Source organism: Oxyura jamaicensis, chromosome 7 (genome assembly GCF_011077185.1).
Source record: "Oxyura jamaicensis isolate SHBP4307 breed ruddy duck chromosome 7, BPBGC_Ojam_1.0, whole genome shotgun sequence".
Taxonomy (NCBI): Eukaryota; Metazoa; Chordata; class Aves; order Anseriformes; family Anatidae; genus Oxyura; species Oxyura jamaicensis.
In genome coordinates this window covers 38886939-38907054 of record NC_048899.1, presented here as the reverse complement: position 1 = coordinate 38907054, position 20116 = coordinate 38886939, and the positions used below count along the sequence as shown (strand labels likewise).

The 20116-nt window shown below is 39.8% G+C and overlaps 1 protein-coding gene across 7 annotated transcripts in view; it reads right to left on the bottom strand.

Annotated features, from left to right (window-relative positions):
• Positions 1-345: 345 nt before the first annotated feature.
• GPD2 (glycerol-3-phosphate dehydrogenase 2) overlaps positions 346-20116 on the bottom strand; it is a 55791-nt gene continuing 36020 nt past the window's right edge. For 4 of the 7 annotated variants that reach the window (XM_035331150.1, XM_035331152.1, XM_035331151.1 and 1 more), the window contains 11 exons: positions 17021-17185; positions 16124-16268; positions 11326-11519; positions 8839-8973; positions 8428-8603; positions 7701-7832; positions 7279-7437; positions 5695-5807; positions 5531-5609; positions 5316-5414; positions 346-1905 (listed from right to left, as the gene is read on the bottom strand). In XM_035331150.1, coding sequence (XP_035187041.1) covers positions 1780-1905; positions 5316-5414; positions 5531-5609; positions 5695-5807; positions 7279-7437; positions 7701-7832; positions 8428-8603; positions 8839-8973; positions 11326-11519; positions 16124-16268; positions 17021-17185 — 1523 coding nt within the window. In that variant the 3' untranslated portion in view covers positions 346-1779. Of the gene's footprint in view, positions 1906-5315; positions 5415-5530; positions 5610-5694; positions 5810-7278; positions 7438-7700; positions 7833-8427; positions 8604-8838; positions 8974-11325; positions 11520-16123; positions 16269-17020; positions 17186-20116 lie in introns of those variants that run through there. The other 3 variants (XM_035331154.1, XM_035331155.1, XR_004752224.1) reach the window with 3 other exon arrangements.

Here is a 20116-nt window from a genome sequence, read left to right as displayed (position 1 = left end):
AAGTTTACAGTACCACAGAAACAAACGCCTTCATTCATAAAAACGTTTCTTGTATTGTCAAATGTGCTAACTCAACATCCACATCGACTGTGCCTAACTTGTACAGGACTCAAAGCAAGAAAAGTCAGAACCCCTTAACAACATCTGCATTTTCAGGCAGCTGAAATCTCACTTAAATTAAATTTAACATGCAAAAAAAGACAAAAAACAAACAAACAAAAAAAAAAAACAGTTCAAGGCATTTTACCCAATATTTCCAGAAATAAACCTGGAGAGATTTTACCAATTGCTTGGACTAAAAGAAATATTCTAGTTTACAGAATTACAAATGAGGCTTGCCCTCACTTTTTTTTTAAGGTTTCAAAAACACTTGACTTTTTACAAAGTTATTTTATTAAAAGAACTCTGCCTCTACAGCCGCAAACATCTGTGCTTATTACACTATATATTAATTTTCCTCAGCCTCTCCATTTCATTTAGGCAATCATTTTCCCTTTTAAATACAGATATAATCTTTGCTGTGTGTTATTGTGCTGATGTTTTTCATTAGTAGAAGTGGTGACAGCAGTTCAAATATCAGATTTTACATAAGCAGAAATTCTGACCCCTTAGAACGGAGGTTTTTGAGTTGTGAACTGGTATTTATACTCAAATATAACAGAATAAGTTGATCAATAAACCATTCGTGTTTTTCCTTCCTTGTTCTACATCAGGCAAGAATCTTCCATTTGATCTTGAATTTAGTCAACCTAGCAGAAAGGCAAACAGCCAGCTGCAACGCTGTTGAAAACAGATCAAGTGAGCGGGCCTAATTTTTTATTGATTTTTCTTAATCTGTACATTAATCTGCTGAAAAATAGCCCTTTCACTTTTGCAGAAATTTTAGTGGAATGCGAAACAAGTTTCACCGTCTCACTTTGAGTTTTTAAATGAAGACTTATGTTATCAAAACTGCCATATTCTACATAGGACCAGCGTTTGTCCCAACCTGGAAACAGTAGAAAGCACTTTACAGCATGGAATGCCACCTGTTAGACAATGCTATTTATTAAAGGAAGCTTATTCTTATTAAGATAGGAGAAAGGAAAGCCATCCTCTAGTGTTAACTGAATTATTAGTTTGGATGATCAACTGAGATGTGTTGTAGTTTTCCAGCTTGATACTGCTCATACTTGTGTCTGGCTAAGTATAGATACCACAGAAATAACAAAACACTCAAAAAGAGCAAAACCTACCATCAGTGGAAGGTAGTATAAATAATCCTGACAGTTCCTTACTGGATTGTTCTGTTCCCTTTGTGATACTGTCTCAAAGCCAGAACATCAGCTTTCCCTCTACCGATCTTTGTTGAAGTGGACAGCCCTGCAGCTTTTAAGTACTAAAAGCATATTTGCAAATCTCAACGTAATGCTTTCTTCAAAGGCAGGATTCACTTTTTCTTTAAAGGTAAAGGTGATATAGAAGTTAATGAACAAGGCAGTATGTGCACGTTTGTGTGTGCACCCAGATCTTTTTAGACCGCATTCCAAATTCTTGTTAATAAACTTCTATGTCTAAAGCATACCCAATCCAAAAGGCCACATGTTGGAGTGTTAAGAGCTGTACAGAAAATCATTAGTAAAACAAGTGCACCAGTGTATTTTTGTAAATGCTACACCAATGGACAAATACCAGTCACCTTGAACAAGCAAGGACAGTCGAAAGCACTGGAATGTTTTCAGCAGAGATGCAGCCGTGCATACCCGTTAGCCGTGGCCGCAAGCAGAGGCTGTGCTCGAGCTACAGCCCTCCACCGCTGCGGTCCACTGGGATCACCACTCTCTGACCCAAGTTCTCTTCGGCAGTCTTCATGAGGACAGCCAGCCGGCTTCCAGACACATGGCCCTTCTGAATGGCACTCATGAGCTGAAAGAAACAGCATGGAGAGCATCCCGTTAACTTATTTGCAAGACAAAGAGGAGAGGCAGATGGTACAGCCTCAGCCGTGCTACCAGCTCCTACACAAGAGATGTGCAAACACCACGGGTTGTCCTGCCCCTTGGGCACCAGCAGAGCTCCAGGGTAAGCCATGGCTGAGCTGATTAGTTGTCCAAGAGCCAGTGGCAAGTGTTAATGACACAAAACTGATTCGTCCACATATAAAGCAGAACTGCTGCATAGTTTCAAAGACTCTCCTCACAACTCAGTGGATATTTCTGGAAAGTGTGAATAAGGTTTTGGCCAGGTGAGTGGCAACAGAAATACCAGATGTCACCCAATTTGAAGTAATGGTGCAGGTATCCATTAACACCAGTTTTTTTCAGCGGCATTTAAAAAAGTAGGATAACCCATCTATTTCACAGGCTCCTCCCCCCTCCTTTTTTTCTTCCTTTTTTTTTTTTTTTTTTTTTTAATCTGATGGAAACTTGGTCCGCTACTGACCCTGGACTATACCCTTTCACTCACATGCTCTTCTTTGTAGAGATAGCGTACTTGACTTCCACAGTTCTTTCAAATCCAAATTTTTATAGACTTTTAAAACTAATTTGCCTTTAAGTCCTTGAAACTGGACTCAGCTCTACCTTACCGAACACACACTAGTGCTAAGATTTTAGTTAATTCTTTTTTATCCCACGGATAAAGTGAGCATTAGACTTGAAATTACATGCAGTCAGCTTGTCAAAGACTACTGTGGAAAGCAATTGGCACTCACAAAATGCAATTTCTTACTCCCATTGAGTGCCTGGAAACCTTCAGATTTCCTCCCTTCTATAGGGAAGTATTAGATCTGCAGCTGGACCTATGCAAAACTGGTATCAACACTGTCAAAACAGGAATGATTACCCAGGAAGGGAAGGCGCAGCCAGGTTGGAAAAACCTGCATGCCTTTTGGAGGCCTTTTGGTTACCCTGTGCAGCCTGAGGAAAGGCAGAGGCAGGAGACGTGAAGCACAGACCAGCTGCAAGTGAGCTGCTACAGGCAGCAAGGGCAGTCCAGCATTGCTCAGACTTAGCATTATTCTCCCTTGCCTCCCTTCCCGCTTCTGAAGCGGTCCCCGCAGACACTAACAAGGCTCTAGGAGTGGTGTTGCCGTTACACCTAATTCACTCTGCTGCACAGGACACTCCATGACCAGCCTTGTGGGTGGCTTGTCCTGCTATACTGCAAGCTCTTCAGGGAAGGGACTGTACAAAAATATGGCTGATCCCTTTGGCACTGCCATGAAAACAGAAGTGTTGGTATGCAAGCCTTCAGAAAAGCAATCACTGCTGTAAGACAGCTCCCTGTGCACCCCAACACTGCTACAGCTCTGCCTCACTGCCACAGGGGGAGTGCTCAGCATGCCGTCTGGGGAAACAGCTGGGTACAACGGGAAAAAGATATAGATGTGAGCGGAAGAAAAATCATTGCTGAAATTGTAAATTGGAACAACCTGTTAGTGTTAGACACTGATCAATTTGGTCTGCTTTCTATTTGTGAAACCCCCCCAAACACCGGGGGCTGCTGAGAGTGGTCCCCCCACGACAGCATTCGAGACACGCTGGCAGCCTGCAGCTGGGCAAAGGAAGCCACTTGGCATTGCTCTACTCGCCACCTGGAAAGCAACGCAGCCAGCCCGGTACAACGTGTTCCTATACTCCAATATAACGTCCACAAATATTTGCACACTGCTTTCCACAAGCATTCTGGCAGTACAATGTAATTACTTGAAAGTTTTCAGAGAGCAAACACAGAAGTATTGGGAGCTGACTTAACAGATCCATTAAAAAATTAAACAAACATTTAGCGTATTTTGTTCCTTTCATGGCAACCTCCTGCTGACATTGTTACCACACTTCCGAGCTCACTCCTTGCTGCTCAGCAGCTCCCTGCCCCTGCAGGAAGGGAGCGCATGGGTGCAAGAGACCCTTACTGCAGCACCAGTTGCCAGCTTTAAATACATAGATTATATTATGAAACATTTAGGAACATTTTCTTCTCACAGAGAAGCCAGTAGCCAAATAATTGCACAATTTAAAAAAAGTAACTTTGAAACTGCAACAAAACAGTGACGTGTCATTTGGATTTTAGAGGTGTTATGACTTTGGACAGCCAACCCCAAACAGACAACATTATCAGAGTAAAGCAAAAAAAACAAAGCCACGAAGACAAACCCACAGCAGCCATTAATTGCTGGTTGCTTTGACTTAACCACAATGTATCCAAACTAACCAAATTATAGTTTAACAAGGTCATTAGTCAGTGGTGTAGGTTTTTTTTCCCCACCCTAATTGTAAGTTTTCTTATGCAAAGCGATGTAAGAGGGAGACCCTTCCCAATAGCCAGACAATCAGATATGATTTTCTTTATATTTAATAAGATGGTTCTTGGATATATCACTTTTTTAAAAATACATTCCAGTTACCCAGCTGAATTGCTACATTTCAAGTAAATAAACAGTCCTTTTTTTCTAATGCTGGACACAACCTGTGAAAATTTTCTGCATTTAGATTCAACAATGCTCGTCTTATCTACAGCTCATCTCAAGAGAGACAATTACCATTTCCTTTGCCTTGATCTTGTTTGTTTAACTTGACACAGTGAAGAAAGGGCTGACATTGACCAAAATCCCCAGCATTAATTTATCTCATGTTCGGCATTCATCATTGCCACCATGCAGGAAAGACATGGCAGTCACTTGAAATACCACACCAAGAAAAACTCTACGGAAACAAAGCTAACTGGCATCCAGCATATGCTAGAGGAGCTGGATGAACAAACATTTCAGTAGCACCTTTAATTTTCTTATTTTAAATCCCTGCAAAAAGCAGATGTACAGGTTGCCAATGTAATACCTTTCATACAATTGAAGGTATTGTTTATCAACCCAGGAGCTGAAATGGAACAATACGGACTGCATGTACCTTAACCACAAACTCATTCTTTAGTACTTTCTAAGCTATTTTGAATACTTTAATCATTTTTAACAGGCTTAGCCAAACGTCAGTGTGCATAACCACAACATACCTTCTGATAGGTAACTGTCTGACTTTCAATATACTTAAATATCATTTCTGTATTAAAAACCAAAATCAGATCTGTATTGTGGTATACTTTGAAAATTGGACCTGTTCTTTGGGTCTAATTGTTTCTGCACAGGAATAAAAAACAAGGATTTTCAAGTTGCCTGAAAATGGCTGTGTGTCACTTTTGTCTTGCAATCTGGCAGACAGCATCAATACTACCATGTTACCCAAGCATCATTTACCTCCTCTCCAACCCAGCTCTTCAGAACAGAGGGGAAAAATACCTATGCCTTTGTTAAATCTACAACCTTTTTACAAAGAAATACCTACCTGCAAAAACTCGATGAGCTCAACCTGTCCATTTTTGTTCAGGTCTACTTCATTTAGAATATCATGAAGTGTTTTTTCATCAATTTGCACGCTGATGCTCTAGTCAAAAAACAACAACACAGAAGTGTCAATTGCATTGCTCAGGATGACTTATGTCACACTGCAACATAGGTACGAGGCTTAAGAAGGAAACCAAAAGAACAAGGGAACTTTACCTCCAAGACACGCTGCACATCCAGTATAGTAATAAAACCTTTCTTGTCCTTGTCAAACATATGGAATCGCTTCTTGTACCTGCAAGATAAGGATTATCGGTGGGGAAAAACTATGTTAAATGGTATGAACTCCTAGCAACACAGGGAGCTCTTATTTTACTTACCTTTCAATATCTGAAGGCACTAGCGTGATTTCAGAGCTGTCTGTTAATTGATCTGACTTTACTTTGTAGCCCATTTCATAATATAGAAACTTTTTAGCAGCTTCGAGTTCTTCCTATGACAAATAAGAAAAAAACTGTCTTTATATCTGAGGAATAGCAAGTTCCTACACAGTTATTTTTTTAAATTAATACTTTATTTGCTCTTTCCACGTAACAAGAATTCACCTAAGGACCAACAATTAAGCAGGCGTTAGCTGAAAAGTATTAAAAGAAGTTCATCTTTGTCACCTTTTAGTCTTTCAAAGAGGTATCAATCCCAATAAAGGCTTCTAATTACTGTGTAAATGCTCTGAGGATCATAGCATGCCTTCAGTCACATATGGAGTATTTATTTAATTCATTAAGAACAGTACTTGCAGATGAGGCCAACAAATTGTCATTTAACACAGTTGATATCACAATATTTCACTTATCTTTCAAAAATCAAGAGCCTCAACATCAGGCATGTTCTTTGTTTTAAACTGTTTTTCATGGTAATAAAAATTAATCTGTTACCTCAGAGCTCCATGCAAGGTTTTTAAACTAAATTACATCTCATACATATGAAGTACTGTAGAGCATGGTTCTTTCCTACAGCCATGGGTACACCAAACACTGTTCTAAGAGAGTAATACAAGCATCTGCCACAAAGAGCATCACCATGAAAAGCTACAGCGCTGATTACAAACAAGTGTAAGCATACTGAGTAACGGCTGCAGTAACAGTGGAAGACTCCTCGCACACGAACGTAAGCCGCTTCATCTAGCAGAGACTTGTTCTTTAAGGCAGTCTGGTAGCGTTTAGTTGGTCTCCTAATCTTACATACTTCAATATAAACGTGCAAGTTACCCTTCACCCCAAACCAACTGGATGTCTACATCTAGGCTTGGAGACAAAGATTTTGATGGTTTGTGGAATTCTAAATAGGGATGTAGGATGCAACTCAATACATGCGTATCAGGTGCCTTCATTTAAGGTAAGACATCTGAACTAAGCTCATTAACTACAGAGCAGGCACACAAAGGCTATCTCAAATAGACAGCTACGTTATCAGCACAGCAAGTAAAATGAGATGAGCCAGTCCCACAGTATGTTCGAGCACTGAACCACTAGGGCAAAGGAAGCAAACAGTGCCCTTAAAAATAATTTAGGCCAAAGAATGATAGCAAACTCGGTATCATCACTTTTCAAAAGGCACAGCATACAAAAAGGAGTGATGCAGATTGCAAAATTCTCTTCTAAGATGGGCCTGTTAAGAAGTGCCACTCAACACAGTACTTCAACATGAATAGGATAGTAACACCAAGACTGCTTCATTTCTAGAAGAACAACAGGGTACAGATCTTCACTTTCTCTCCACCCCTTGGCCAATACCGCTTCATTTCACAGCTATTTTTATAAGGACTTTAAAATGAAATACACCAAGTGAATCATTCTCTCAGGAAGAAAGCATCATTGAAGTTTTCTATTCAACTAATTTAGACTGTCAACATGGAAACTACTGAAGAAAAAATAAGACTTTTAGATTAAAAAGGCCCTTTGTACCTTTTTTTTCTGTTCACTCCAGTTAAGTTCTTTGCCCATTATATCTACAATTCTTGGTAGAGCTTCCTCAGCAGCCTGCACATTCAGGAAGGCCAAGCGAGTCCGTCGGGAAATCATATCCACAGCAGTGCGGGCATATTCTTTTACACCATAGATGACCTAAAATAGTAAGACAAGAGGGGCGAAAACACAGATAAGCGTATATTAAATATAAATATAGAATGTAATATGCAATATCTTTAATTGTATATATATAAAATAAAATTAAGCGTGCTCAGGGGAAGTGAAAAAAATGAAAACAAAATCTGGACCTTAAAGGAAAGGACTTATGAAGGTGCTTTTCAGAGCAAGATGTACCTGCTGTAGAACCTGCTTGTTTCTCAAGAAAGCACTCAGAGTATTAGGTAGTTTTTCCTACGTACCTCAGCTTCAATATAAGGAAATTCAGACACAAGGCGTTTTCCAACAATAGGCCATCTCTTTCCAGTAACTTGAGCTATTTTGGCTACCTCAAAAGCCTTGTCACCATATGTAGAAGCTAGATGCTGAGCCACCTGTGGAGTTGAAAAATTCATTATGCTTTTGAAAGCACATCAAATATATGCATTTTTTGCTTGTCAATTCTCTCATCACTAATAACAAAGAGGCTGTAAAGAGTATTAGATTTTGATCATGTGGGAGGAAACAGCTAATGCTGTCAATGGGTAAAACCAGCACTAATAATACTACATAGGTATCAATATAAATGACTAGCAATACTTCAACTCTTTTGCTACAACCTGATCGCATGTAAAGCATAGATTTTGTTGGGCTTAAGGAAGATAAACACTAGCGTGTCATAATATTTTAAAACAGAATAAAGTGAAGGGAAAGAAAAATGGTGTTTGACAGTTTAAGAGAAAAGACGGGCAATTATTAGGTGGGATTTTGTATGTGTGTGGTGGTTTTATTTTTTATTTATTTTTTGATTGCTTAAAAAAAACTATCCTTGCCCTAGGCAGATGACAAGCTCTTATTGGTTTTAAGAGACTTGAGACCCACAGTACACACTATAACACGTAGTACGCACTATGCAGGTATTGTGTTTAGTGAAAAGACAAAACCCACTAACACAGAGGTATCAGAGCATAAACAATAACAAGGACTCACCTCACTTTCAAGCCCGTAGTCCTGTACCAACCTAATGTAGAGAGTGGGACTCCAGTCCTCAGCCCCCTGTAGCTGCAGCCCAATAGTCTTACTGGAACCTGCATTCAGATCATGTGCCTGAATAGCAGCATCAATGGTATCCTGTGCCATGGCACGGTAGGTTGTCCACTTCCCACCTGTAATTACACATTCGCTTCTTTATTTAGGGGAAGCAAAGGAAACCATGAAGCTGGACTGTACCACACATTTTGCATACCACATTATTCTTACCAGACTCGTTCTAACAAGCGAGTCTGCCACTGATAGATCACCACCTAATTGTAGGAATGCAAAGGATTATCTTGTTGGAACAGTTTTGCATAAAATACAGTGGAGAAGCCCAAAGCAATACTTGAAATGATTTTCAAGTACCTGCTATTGTGACAAGGCCACTGTCACTGACAGTAACAACGTGATTCCGGGATATCGACTGAGTGTCTTTGGAGTTGGGGTCTGTGACCAGAGGACGAATGCCACTCCACGCTGCCAGCACGTCTCCTCTTCTCACTGTCCACAGGTAAGATCAGCCAAAATCAGTCATGAAGAGATTTGTATTGCTTTCCTAAGGACTGCACCAATCTGTATCAACACCATTATCAGACTCTAATCAAAGTCAGAGAGAGGTTCATTTTTCACAGATTAAAAATTCACCTGAACAAGGAAATTCTGGGAACTGATCAGCCAAGAGATTCAACCGTCAAATTCACTCATCAGCTCACCATACCAATCCCAACCCAACCTAACCCCACCTTATCACATCTTGTCCTTGCTTTTGCTAACAGAATAGTCCTTACGTTGCATTTTAGAAACCAAAATAAAGTTAATTCCACATGGGCATAACATTTGCTTTTAGGACTTTAAAGCTTTTTCTATAGTATGTAAGTTATTTTCCCAGATTTTCCTCTTGATAGGTGATCTCTTATTCAGAGCCTCTGTCAGAAGTCCAATTGCACATATGCACCTGATAGGCTATAGCACATCCCTTAAGCTTGTACCTCACCCAGACCTTTGGCATTTGCTACTGCACAGCAACCCCAAGTGGCCCAGCTAACTTGCCACAAACCATCTAGAAGCCCTCGCTGTCCTCACTCACCCATCTCTTCCAGTCATACCTTCCCAGCCTCACCATGGTTTCAGACACACTTTCACTCTTCACAAGAAACCCGAGTAAATGGCCATTTACAGCCTGCCCTTTCAGTCATATCCCTCTGCTTCCTGCCAGTTATAAGTTACAATCCCTAAAGCCAAACCTGACTTTTCCGAGAACTTGGAGGAACAAAACCTGAAGACAACAAGTGGTTAAAGAGAGTACTTAACGGCTTTAGGAAAATAATCTAGCCTCTGAAAGTAACTTATTTTTAATAATAATAATAAATATATATAAGCATGAAACCAATAATTTAATGAAATTAATTTTGTTGCTCTTTAAATTTACAATGGAAAAAAATTAATAATTTACTTTATATTGAAGCTCCAGAACATTTTTGGAAGAAACTTTCAAATAACTGATAATTAAATAATAAAAATAATAATAATAAAAAATCAGTAACAGGGCATAAAAATATCCCCCAAAGAACACAAAATAGATTTCAGAAATCAATGGTGCTCTGCCAGCATGTTTAACCTGCCAAAATGAAGTGTTAATCACAGAAATAAGATACCATATTACATTTATAAACTAATGAAACTAGAAAAAGCAGCATGCGTGACACTATAATTAAACAGTTGGAACACATCCAAGCCTGTGTAAGTTGATAACCCTGGCACTGTCTCTGGCAGCAAAAAGGCAGGTCTGCAGTGAGTTGATACGGCCAGCACAGTTGTTAATTTAATAACAGGCAATCTATAAACACTGCTAATTGCATATGTGAAAAACAGCATGCACCTAGGTAGGTTTCATTCAAAAAAATTGAACACTTCATAATGCACTTCTGTAAAATACCGTGCAAAATTTCTGCCTTATTCAGTCTTAATGTTGCCAGCTACCTGTCTGGGCTACCACACTTACACCTGCTTCTGCTTAAGAAGCCTGAAGGCACATTTCCTGAAGACTGTTTTTGTGAATTTTGTAAAGTACAGACCCACCAATTCATTTCAGGAATCAAGTAATCTAACATTTCCAATTACTGGACAGCAAATTTCCTAAATCTAAGATATTGCAGTATTCCTCAAAAATAGTGGTTTTCAGGTGTTTTTTTGTTTGTTTGTTTTGTGTTGTTCTAGTGCTGCTATTACAACAGGAATACAGGAGCACAAATGCTTTCACAGAACTGTTATAAAAAGTCTCACTACAAAGTAAAGAAGCCTCTCACCTTTAAACAAGCACTCCGCATCCAAATGAGCCAGTCTTACAACACGCTCTCAGCTCAGCTACTGAGGTGAACCACCACCACCGTTTTTTTTTGTTTGTTTGTTTGTTTTAAGAATTCCCATTTCTGCCCTTTATACTTCCCCCTCCAACTGAAAAACTATTAGATATTTATCATGTCACTAAGGGTATTAATTCAATGCACGTGTATTATGTATGACTGAACTGACCCACATCAGCAGAACTTTGCATCTGCCACACAAAAAGGCCAGAATGACTTGACTGCACAGCTGGACAGCTACTGCCAGTTAGATGAAAGCTATGTGAAATCTGAATGTTCAGATATCAACCGTTTTCCACTTAAATAGTCCAAGAAGAGCAAGTATATCTGGAAAAGCCTCATTGATAGCTCTGAAACAGATCTGGATGACACTTATCTCCCAACAGAATTAGATGCACAAGAACCCAAGCTTTAGACAGACAGCACCAACTCAAACTGAAATACTGCAGGTCCATCCCTCCCACCAAAAACCCAGAAATCAAGGCCCTACCTTCAACATCAACACTAAGGTAGTTGCGCACTTCATTCAAAATAAAGTTTATATCTTCTTCTGTTGGTATTGGATGGGACGTAACATCAGTTGGGCTGTCCGTGGTCCCTGCAATAGTCATCTTCTCCCACGGCAGGAAGAAAATCACTCTACCATCGCTTGTGGCTGGGTCAAGCAGACCCATGTTATCAGGGCTGAAATAAAGAAGGGACATGATTCAGAACGAATCAGGCATCAGAGATCTGTTCTTGTACACCTTTAAGTATCGGAACACCATCTTTGCTCTTGGATCAAAAGATTAAAAAAGTAAATCAGATCTTGTACGTCACTGTGACCCAAATTTAAAAGATAATCCCAGAGGACGTGAGAAATAAGGCTTTTTAATGTGATCACTGGAATCTGATTTCCTAAGGCAATTAGCAGGCCACATCCTTAGAGCAATCAGGCCTCTGGCATCTCCCATCTCCAATCATTCTTGAAAATCTTGCTACTCCAACTTCAAATACAAGGATTTGTAAACTTCAAAATAGCATTTACTTGAAACTCATATTATGGAATTAACAACTACTTTTAAAATAAATAATAAAAAAGACAACAACATGTAATTCCACTGAGGAAAGTTAAGGCTGAAACAGGACATGCGTTAAAATGGAAGAAGAACAGAAGTCTGGCTCTGCTTCAATGAGTCTAAGTATGCAACAATAAAAGTTTAAGACCAAATATTAGTAACCCAATTTATCAATTAATTTTTTGTCACCTACTTAGGGAGAAGGTAAGACATACAAAACCCAACGACTTTTATAACCTATATCTGCAATAAAGGTTGGTGTAGGAGGGCAACATTAGCACCAAGAAGGAGAGAAAACAAGAACAGAAATACTGAAGCCATAAGCATTAAAACATTAAAACAGTAAACTTAGGATTCTACGTTCTGAGTTTACCAACCAGGAACTGAAGCCCAGACTCACAAGGGATTCAGAGCAAGAAATACATTCCAAATACTTCCAGCTCTAGCTCTCACTATAGCATTCCTGAACTAAGAACCATGGTTGGAGTGGAAAAAAGGCAAAAGATACCACCTCCATAATGACTAATTGGATGCTAGTATTCAGAGATTTTTCACTCATTTGCACCAATGCTACAGAGCAGTTCAGTAAAATGAAAGGCAATAGTTCTTTGTGCAGGAAATTTTTACTTATGTATCCATGTTTTCTGGTATAGCACAAAAAATCCACATGTATGAAGAAAGTCATCTTCATCACTTACATAGCACTGCTTATATTTCAGGAAACAAAAGGCATCTACGAACACTTCAAAAGTAGTTTCTATATAGGTGAATATTCAAGCTGCCCCTTTTTATATTTGTTTTTGTTTAAAGGAAAGATGCTTTTAATTCCAGGTGCTGAATTCCTCGTAAAAACATCTTCAGTTTTAGCAATCTTCAGGTTTTGCACCTACTCCTGATAGCGGAAGGATGATATAGGAAGCATATTTAAGTGATAAGGACCACCAGTGGGGAATAATTCAATGGACTCAAATAACTACTAACACAATAAGCTGAAGGTAGACAGAGACCCAGTTGGATATGAATTACCTATTTAAGAGAGCTACAAGCTGAATCATTGAATATTTCATTTTTTAGGAAATCTAAACTGATTACTGAAGGTAAGTTTTCAATATCTGGAAAGGCTAGAAGAAGCTGAAAATTTCATATATAGCATGTATATTAGAACATTTTTTAGATGATATTTATAGACAGCTTAGGCATACAGTTGGAAAAGTACAATTTAATAGGGGAAGTCAACACAGATTTGTGAAAGGTAAATCACGTCAGACAAATGATTACTTTTTAAAATGAAAAAGCTATTGATTTAGAGACAGGAAACTACAGGTTTAATATACAGTATCAGAATATTCAGATAGCTTCAGACATTTTCAAAAGTATGATTTTTTTTTTAATATGATTTAAGTAAGAATCATGAAAGAGAAACAAGTAAAGACTTAAAAATAAGTTTTGCCATAAAACCTATGGACTGAATTATTTACACTTAGGTAACACAGCAAACAACGAGAAAGGATGAAGCAGTCTTCCATATGCCAATTCATTTACTGATTGAATGGCTACCAGCTATCCTGCTAAGTTCTCTCTCAATCTCCCTTTGCTATGTGTATTCCATCTTATATAAATAACCAATGAGCCACCAAAAAAAAAAGATTCTACAAACTGCCTGTTCCAGAATCATGCTGCTGTATACCAGGATTACTTCTGAAACCTTCTGAAACTACACACTTTTACACTCTTACAATTACGGTGGTACAAGCTGTAACAATATCACCCACTGTAAAATGTGTCTAGTGCTCTTTAAAGACCACTAAGATTACTAATACTAGGACTGTAAACTCTAAGATGAAATAGAAAGCAATACCTTTAAACAGAGCAATAGTGGCAAATAGACACTGCCTAGGAGTATAACGCAGGCAGATCCAAAGCGTCTCTGACAGCAGACCAAGCATCAAAATACTCAGCCCTTTGCGAACAATGATACAGCAATAGTAACAGTTAAACTGTTGACTTAAAGCAATTGAGGGAGTTTGGAGCATGACTACTTTATATAAGCTTCATTTTCAAAAAGAACAACAGTTTTATTGGGCAATATGCAGAGTACATGACAAGTAAGGAAATCTTGAGAACAGATTATTAAAGTACACATAAGTATAAGAATGTAAAATAGACTACTAAATTAGTTAAAGCTACTTAAATGAAGGACAAAGAACTTTTGAGCTTCAAGTCAGTTAGCGATCCTGGATGTTAGAATATGGCATTTTAAAGAGCTGAACAGAAGCATGAAAGATTTCTAGTAGAAGAAATATTTGACCAAGACACCACAAATCTAATTAAATAGAAAACAGGTGAATTTCAATAGAGTAGATCTGAAGTTTAGTAGACAAATGTATTTGGAACCTAGAATGTGAAGGAGATAAGAAAATTTAAGAAAGACTGAAAATAACTGAAGTTTGTTGGGTGAGAAGGAATACTGCATACATAGACATCCTGCCCTACACGTGCCAATAGAAACAAAGGTAGCCAGAATCCCCCTTCATTTTGGCAGATAAAACACTTAAACAACAGCAAGTGAAAGAAATTTGTTGCACCTACTAGAATAGATGTGTACACTAAAACAATGAGAAGAAGAATACTGGGACTAGTGATGAAGAACAAATCAGCAGGAATTCCACAGGAGGTTAATGCATTAATGTTAACATTAACGTTACAAAATCTTAACTGTGTTTAGATATAAAAACTCTACCTGTTATATAATTTGTGCAAGTTCAGGACAAAATTCTGTAAGATGTTTATGACAAAGGCAAGCATGAAGACGTGATACAAATGAGATTACATACCATGAGTATTTTCTATTTAGTATACAGTTCCTTGGATTAAGCTACCCCACTTAAAGGAAGTTCTGTACAGTTTTGTTTCATCAGCTGTACTGCGGAGGCAGCATGTGGGCAGATCCTATTTTACAAGAAAAGTAATGCCCACATGCTGACATACACAGGGGAAAAAGGAGAACAAGAATTCTCTACATCACTAATTACAATTATTAGGTAATTACAAAATACATAAATTAGAGCTCTCATGCATACCAAGCGATCTTTGACTTTGAACCTACAAAGGGATTCAAAGTTTTAAAACTGACTTTGTGGCCCTACACTAAAAGCATATAATTGTACATGTGCTCGTCATATATGAAGAAGCTAGGATTACAAGGCATTTATTATCGCTACTAGTGCTTTAAAGCAACCATCAGGTCATTTCCTGGTTTTCACGTGCAAAGACGCAAAAAAGACTGCAAGAAAAATCATATACAAGGCCAAAAATATAGTATATTGTTATGTCCTATTGGTACAGCTCGGGCAACAATATTTTGTACACTGGAAATCTGATTTGATATTCACAGAGGAGGGCAGTCATCATGTGGAAGGCATCATTTTAAGTGCACTGTATCAACAGAATTGATGCAAGTCTGTAAGTGTAAATTTCCAATAGGATACTAATGACTTCTGGAACCAAAGGTATTATGTGAGCTTCAACTGGAAAGGCTTATTTGGCACTGAGTGCCACAGGAACCTCTTCTGTAACAAGGTCCGTGGAGGAATATAAGTCCTTTTCACCAAAACAGCCATGGGAGGGCAGGCACCCATGTACAGTTTAATGTTACTTGGTACTACACACTACACTGCATACATGCTGCATTCATATTTACTCCGAGTGGAGTCAATGTAGCCTAATACCAGTGGCAGAGTATAACAGCAGATGTACTGTTTACAGATTACATTGCCTAGAGAGTCTGATAATAAATAGGAAAGAAAACTTTGCATGAAGGTGGCAACCTCTCCACAAGGCTTTATACACCTCTTGTTTTCTGAGGGGGGTGGTAAACAAGCAGTCAGTACACTCAACTCACCCATTATTGGAAAAGCCTCCTTTCGTTAGGAAAGCCTCCTTTCACAAGTCTGTGGCATATACTCCGCCTAAACGTCCTTCTGCTTCAGCAGCAGGTCTGCCCTGGTAAGCTTCAGCTACAAACTGTAAGACTTCAGTCTTTTTTGACTAGATAAAATTTGTATTTTAATAGGCATAGTGCCAGAATCGTCCCTTAAAGAACAAAATAAAGGAGAAAAAAAAGCATTCCAATCTACCATAAAAACCACAACTGTGCCTCCGCAAGCTTGTTTATTACATACAGACACCAGCAGAGATTGTTACAAATGGGCTAGGTTTGAATATCGTTACCTGTAATAACCAGGCATCACAATATGCACGCCTGCACTTGGCTGACAGATGTTTGGTACTTCTTGATCATCCATTTTGCGCACAGAGTCTGTGAAAGGTCCTGTAGCATTGATAACACATTTGGCTTTGACATCAAATTCCTGCCCTGTGAAAGAAAACAGCATCAATCATGTACACCATTTGTTTTCCTGCCCACTGACACTCGGTATTATTAATCTGCCTATGAACCTACCCTACTGTAAAGTATGTTGTCTTTGTCTGAACAGCTGGAATTATTTTTAGGGGTTTTTTTGTTTGTTTTGTTTTGTTTTTTTTTGTTTTAGAAAATTAACAAAGTTTTTGTTTAACACCAGATTTGAAAGAAAATCTTTTGCAGTAAAATTCTGTTTTATCTGCACAGGCAGGGTAGGAGATCCGGTAGAAGTTGAGCTGAAATCTGCCTCCCAGACGAGAGATTTCAGTCTCAACCCATAGACTCAGTAAATGGTATTATTACTGTACAACACAGCATTTTACAATATCATCTTTGCTTGACAGAAGGGTTTGGATGTAAAGCTCAGTCTACCCTGCCAAAACACTGGGATTTGAGTGAAAAATCTGACAGAAGTTAAAGATGATTGACACTAATGCTATGCCACTGCACTCTGGGAAGATGGCTCCTTTGTCAGTTCATTGATATTTACCAACAGCGTTTCCCATTCCTCTTTGTTTTATTACTTCTGTTTCTTTAACAAGAAGCACGCTCCCTTAGGAGTGCACTTTGCTATCAGCTAAAGCACAATAAAGCCTGCTGGAGAGCCCCGTCACGCTCACCAGGGGTGCGCAGCACCCGCCGAGGCACGCGGCAGCCAGCCGGGCACCGCGCCGCCTTCGGTCCCACGGCCCTGAGACACGCACCTGTGAGGACGTCCCTGCAGCGTGCCCCGCACACGCGCTCCTTCCCGCTGCCCGGGTCCGTCGTCTTGAGCAAGCGCAGCACTTCAGCGTAATTGGCGGTGGCAGCGCCGTACCTGGCAGCAGTGAGGGCGATGGCGAGGTTCATCCGCGCGTCGTTGTGCTGTCCTGCAGCGGGGACCAGGGGAAGGACACGCGTCACCTCCAGCCACGGACTTGTGGCGTGGAAGTGTGTCAGAACCGATCTGTCACATCTGTCCCTGTCACATTGAATAGACGTGATGGCTGCTCACGCCTAACAAGAATTATTTACAGATACATCCTCTTCGTGAGCCGGAGCCTCCGACTGCCGCACAGGCAGCACAGCCCTCGCCTTTCTCCCCCACAGGCACTGCCAGCAGTGGGGACCACTTAACATCCTGCACCCCCTGCATGTTATCAGACTGAGAATTCGTACTTTCACCCCCAATTTAGGGGCAGACAAATCACTTTCTACCCTTCTGTGTGTGATCATGCTGTAATTCTGGTGCCGTACCAAAGCGTTTGTGTGACAGTCCCACTACCATTAATCAACAATTCCCGCTGGAAGTTGTACCAGACTACAGGCAAAACCCAAGCAGCAGTCTTTCAGACTGTGCTAAGTTACAGCTTTCTATAACTTGGGGTTTCATACGCATTTTAACTGCCCAACATAGAACACAGAACCATCAAAAAGAAATAAGCAGACAAGAACTAATGAACGATTCTTAACATATATCATTAAAGATTTATTACTGAAATTTCCTCGTTAAAGAAAACCAAGAGTGAGGCGGAGGGACCGTGAGGGGAAGATGATTAATTACTTTAAAATACTGGCTTCACCTGAGACTTTTCCTATTTATTATTGCCACTGAAGTTAAAGTCCAGGATGCTAGCTAGAAAGAATTACTATACATTAAAGGGGCCACGTTCTGTGTGTCCTGAATAATTAATTTACAGAAGGGCTAGGCTTCCTGAGATATGGTTCACTTACCCACATGTTCGGACCAGTTCTATCAAAGATAATACTGGTAAAGTGATGAATTTGTAATAGATATTGTTGTTGATTTATGTTGCCAGCATTCCAAATGTTTAGTACAAATGGTTTATGCAAAGTTTGGTCCTTCTGATTCTGCCTGTGCATCTTGAACCACCGTGCAAATAATCTGCTTGCAACTAAAAGGGCAAAGTTATAAAGATGGGATCAATGGCCTCAAAGGCGCCACCTCCCCTCTCCAAACTTCTCATTCTAACACAGCTCAGACGGCACAGCACCACCAGTCTTCAGTCACAACAAAAGTTATGCGAAGTGAACAGAAACAGTAATATGATAAAGCACCGATGAAGAAACAAACAGTAACTCCAATTCAGCGCTGCAAACAATGCCCAGAATAAACTGCAGAAAAGAACAGCGAAACAGCTTAGCGAGATGTCAAGAAAAGTTGCAGATGCTCCATCACAGCAGATGTATAAGACTAAACAGCCATCTGTCAGAAGTGGCAGGCAAATCATTAAACAAATGCATCAACATTTATGCTGCAGCAGTGTCAGGGACGGGATGAAGTGACCTCATGAGGTCTCTCCCAGAACTTTGCGTTTTAACGAAGGGTTGAGAATGTACAGCCTCATACACAAAGGGAGCGGAGCACTAGATGGAAAAAAGACAACGAACAGCAACAAGCTGCGTTCCAGCAGCTGCTTTATAGTACAGCAGAACACAGCGCATCCAGAAAACTCTTCTGGCCCAGGGTCAGAGGCTTTCAGAAGTGCAGTGATCTGGAAACATCCCTCTTCACTCTGGTGCTTGATCTGGGGGGCTGCCTGGCCTATGGGATGCTGCAGCTCTTGGCAGCGCAGAGCAAGAAATCCAGCTCAACAGGAACACTACCCTAGAAGAAGAGTGCCATCTATGTAGGAATGAAACCCAGAAGGACCTGTTTCATGCAGCAGAATTTATTCTTTTATTTTATAAAGGACTTAGGACCAAGAAGGCTTCCTCAGTTACTTTCTGACCCTTCATCGATTTGTTCCTGCCATCGGTACCTAAGCTGGTAGCTGATACAAACAGGTTTTCCTCAGGGAGCTGCAGGGTGCAGATTCACCCCACAGCAGCACAAGCTACAGCAACATCTCTAGTGTTGCCTGTGGCGAGTCTTACTGTTCAAGTTCTGCAAGCTTGCCTCTTCACAGTTCCACGACTTACTTGTCCAGACCAAAAGCCATCTGGAGAAGCCAGTCAGCAGAATAAGTAATGTGAAAACAGGTGTAATTTCAAAAAAAAAAAAAAAAAAAAAAAAAGCACAATTAATAATTGCTTGTTAAGCCTAAAATCTAGGAGTTGCGCGGTGTTTTGTCCAACTCCTAGTTCTCAGTGTCAGAGCGAGCTAAGGATATTATGCTCTGTGCATTTCACAATTTGGACCGCTCTCTTCAAGGCAGCATTTGCATGCTCCTCAACCATTTTCCCCTCATCATTATTCTGATGCAAGAACCCCCTTGCTATTATTCAATTCTCAGCTGTCCAAAAGGAACTCTGAGTGCCAATGTAATGTATTTGCAGGAAGAGGACTGGGAAATAACCAGTTCCCGATTAACTATGCACCTAGAAAAAACAACCAGCTTCAGTACCAGGTAACCTATGGTGTGGAGTCCTGGATACTTCAGGGTACAGGCGGCAGAGATCTGTGGGGGTCTAGATTTGAAAGGAATGAGGAGTGACTTAACCACCTCAAGAATATATCATCTGTGGAGAACAATACCTCAGTTGGGTAAGGTGGGGTCACAGTACAATAGCTTTTCTACTCAGGAGCATTTTTTTGTTCTTGTTTTGGAGGGTTTTTGGTCTTTTTTTTTTTTTTTTTTAAGGGCCCTTCAACTCACATGCACACATCTTCCCCCCAAGCAATGACATTAAAACCCTGTGCTTCCTACGCAGTTATCTTTTTCTTGACATCTGAAGTGGTTGCTGTTCCTCCATGCAAACCAGCTATCATAAAATCATAAAGGTATTGTAGCCAGATTACTTCTCACTATAGCACCAGTCATGGTTGACAAAATATTTTTCACTGATTAAAGTAAACG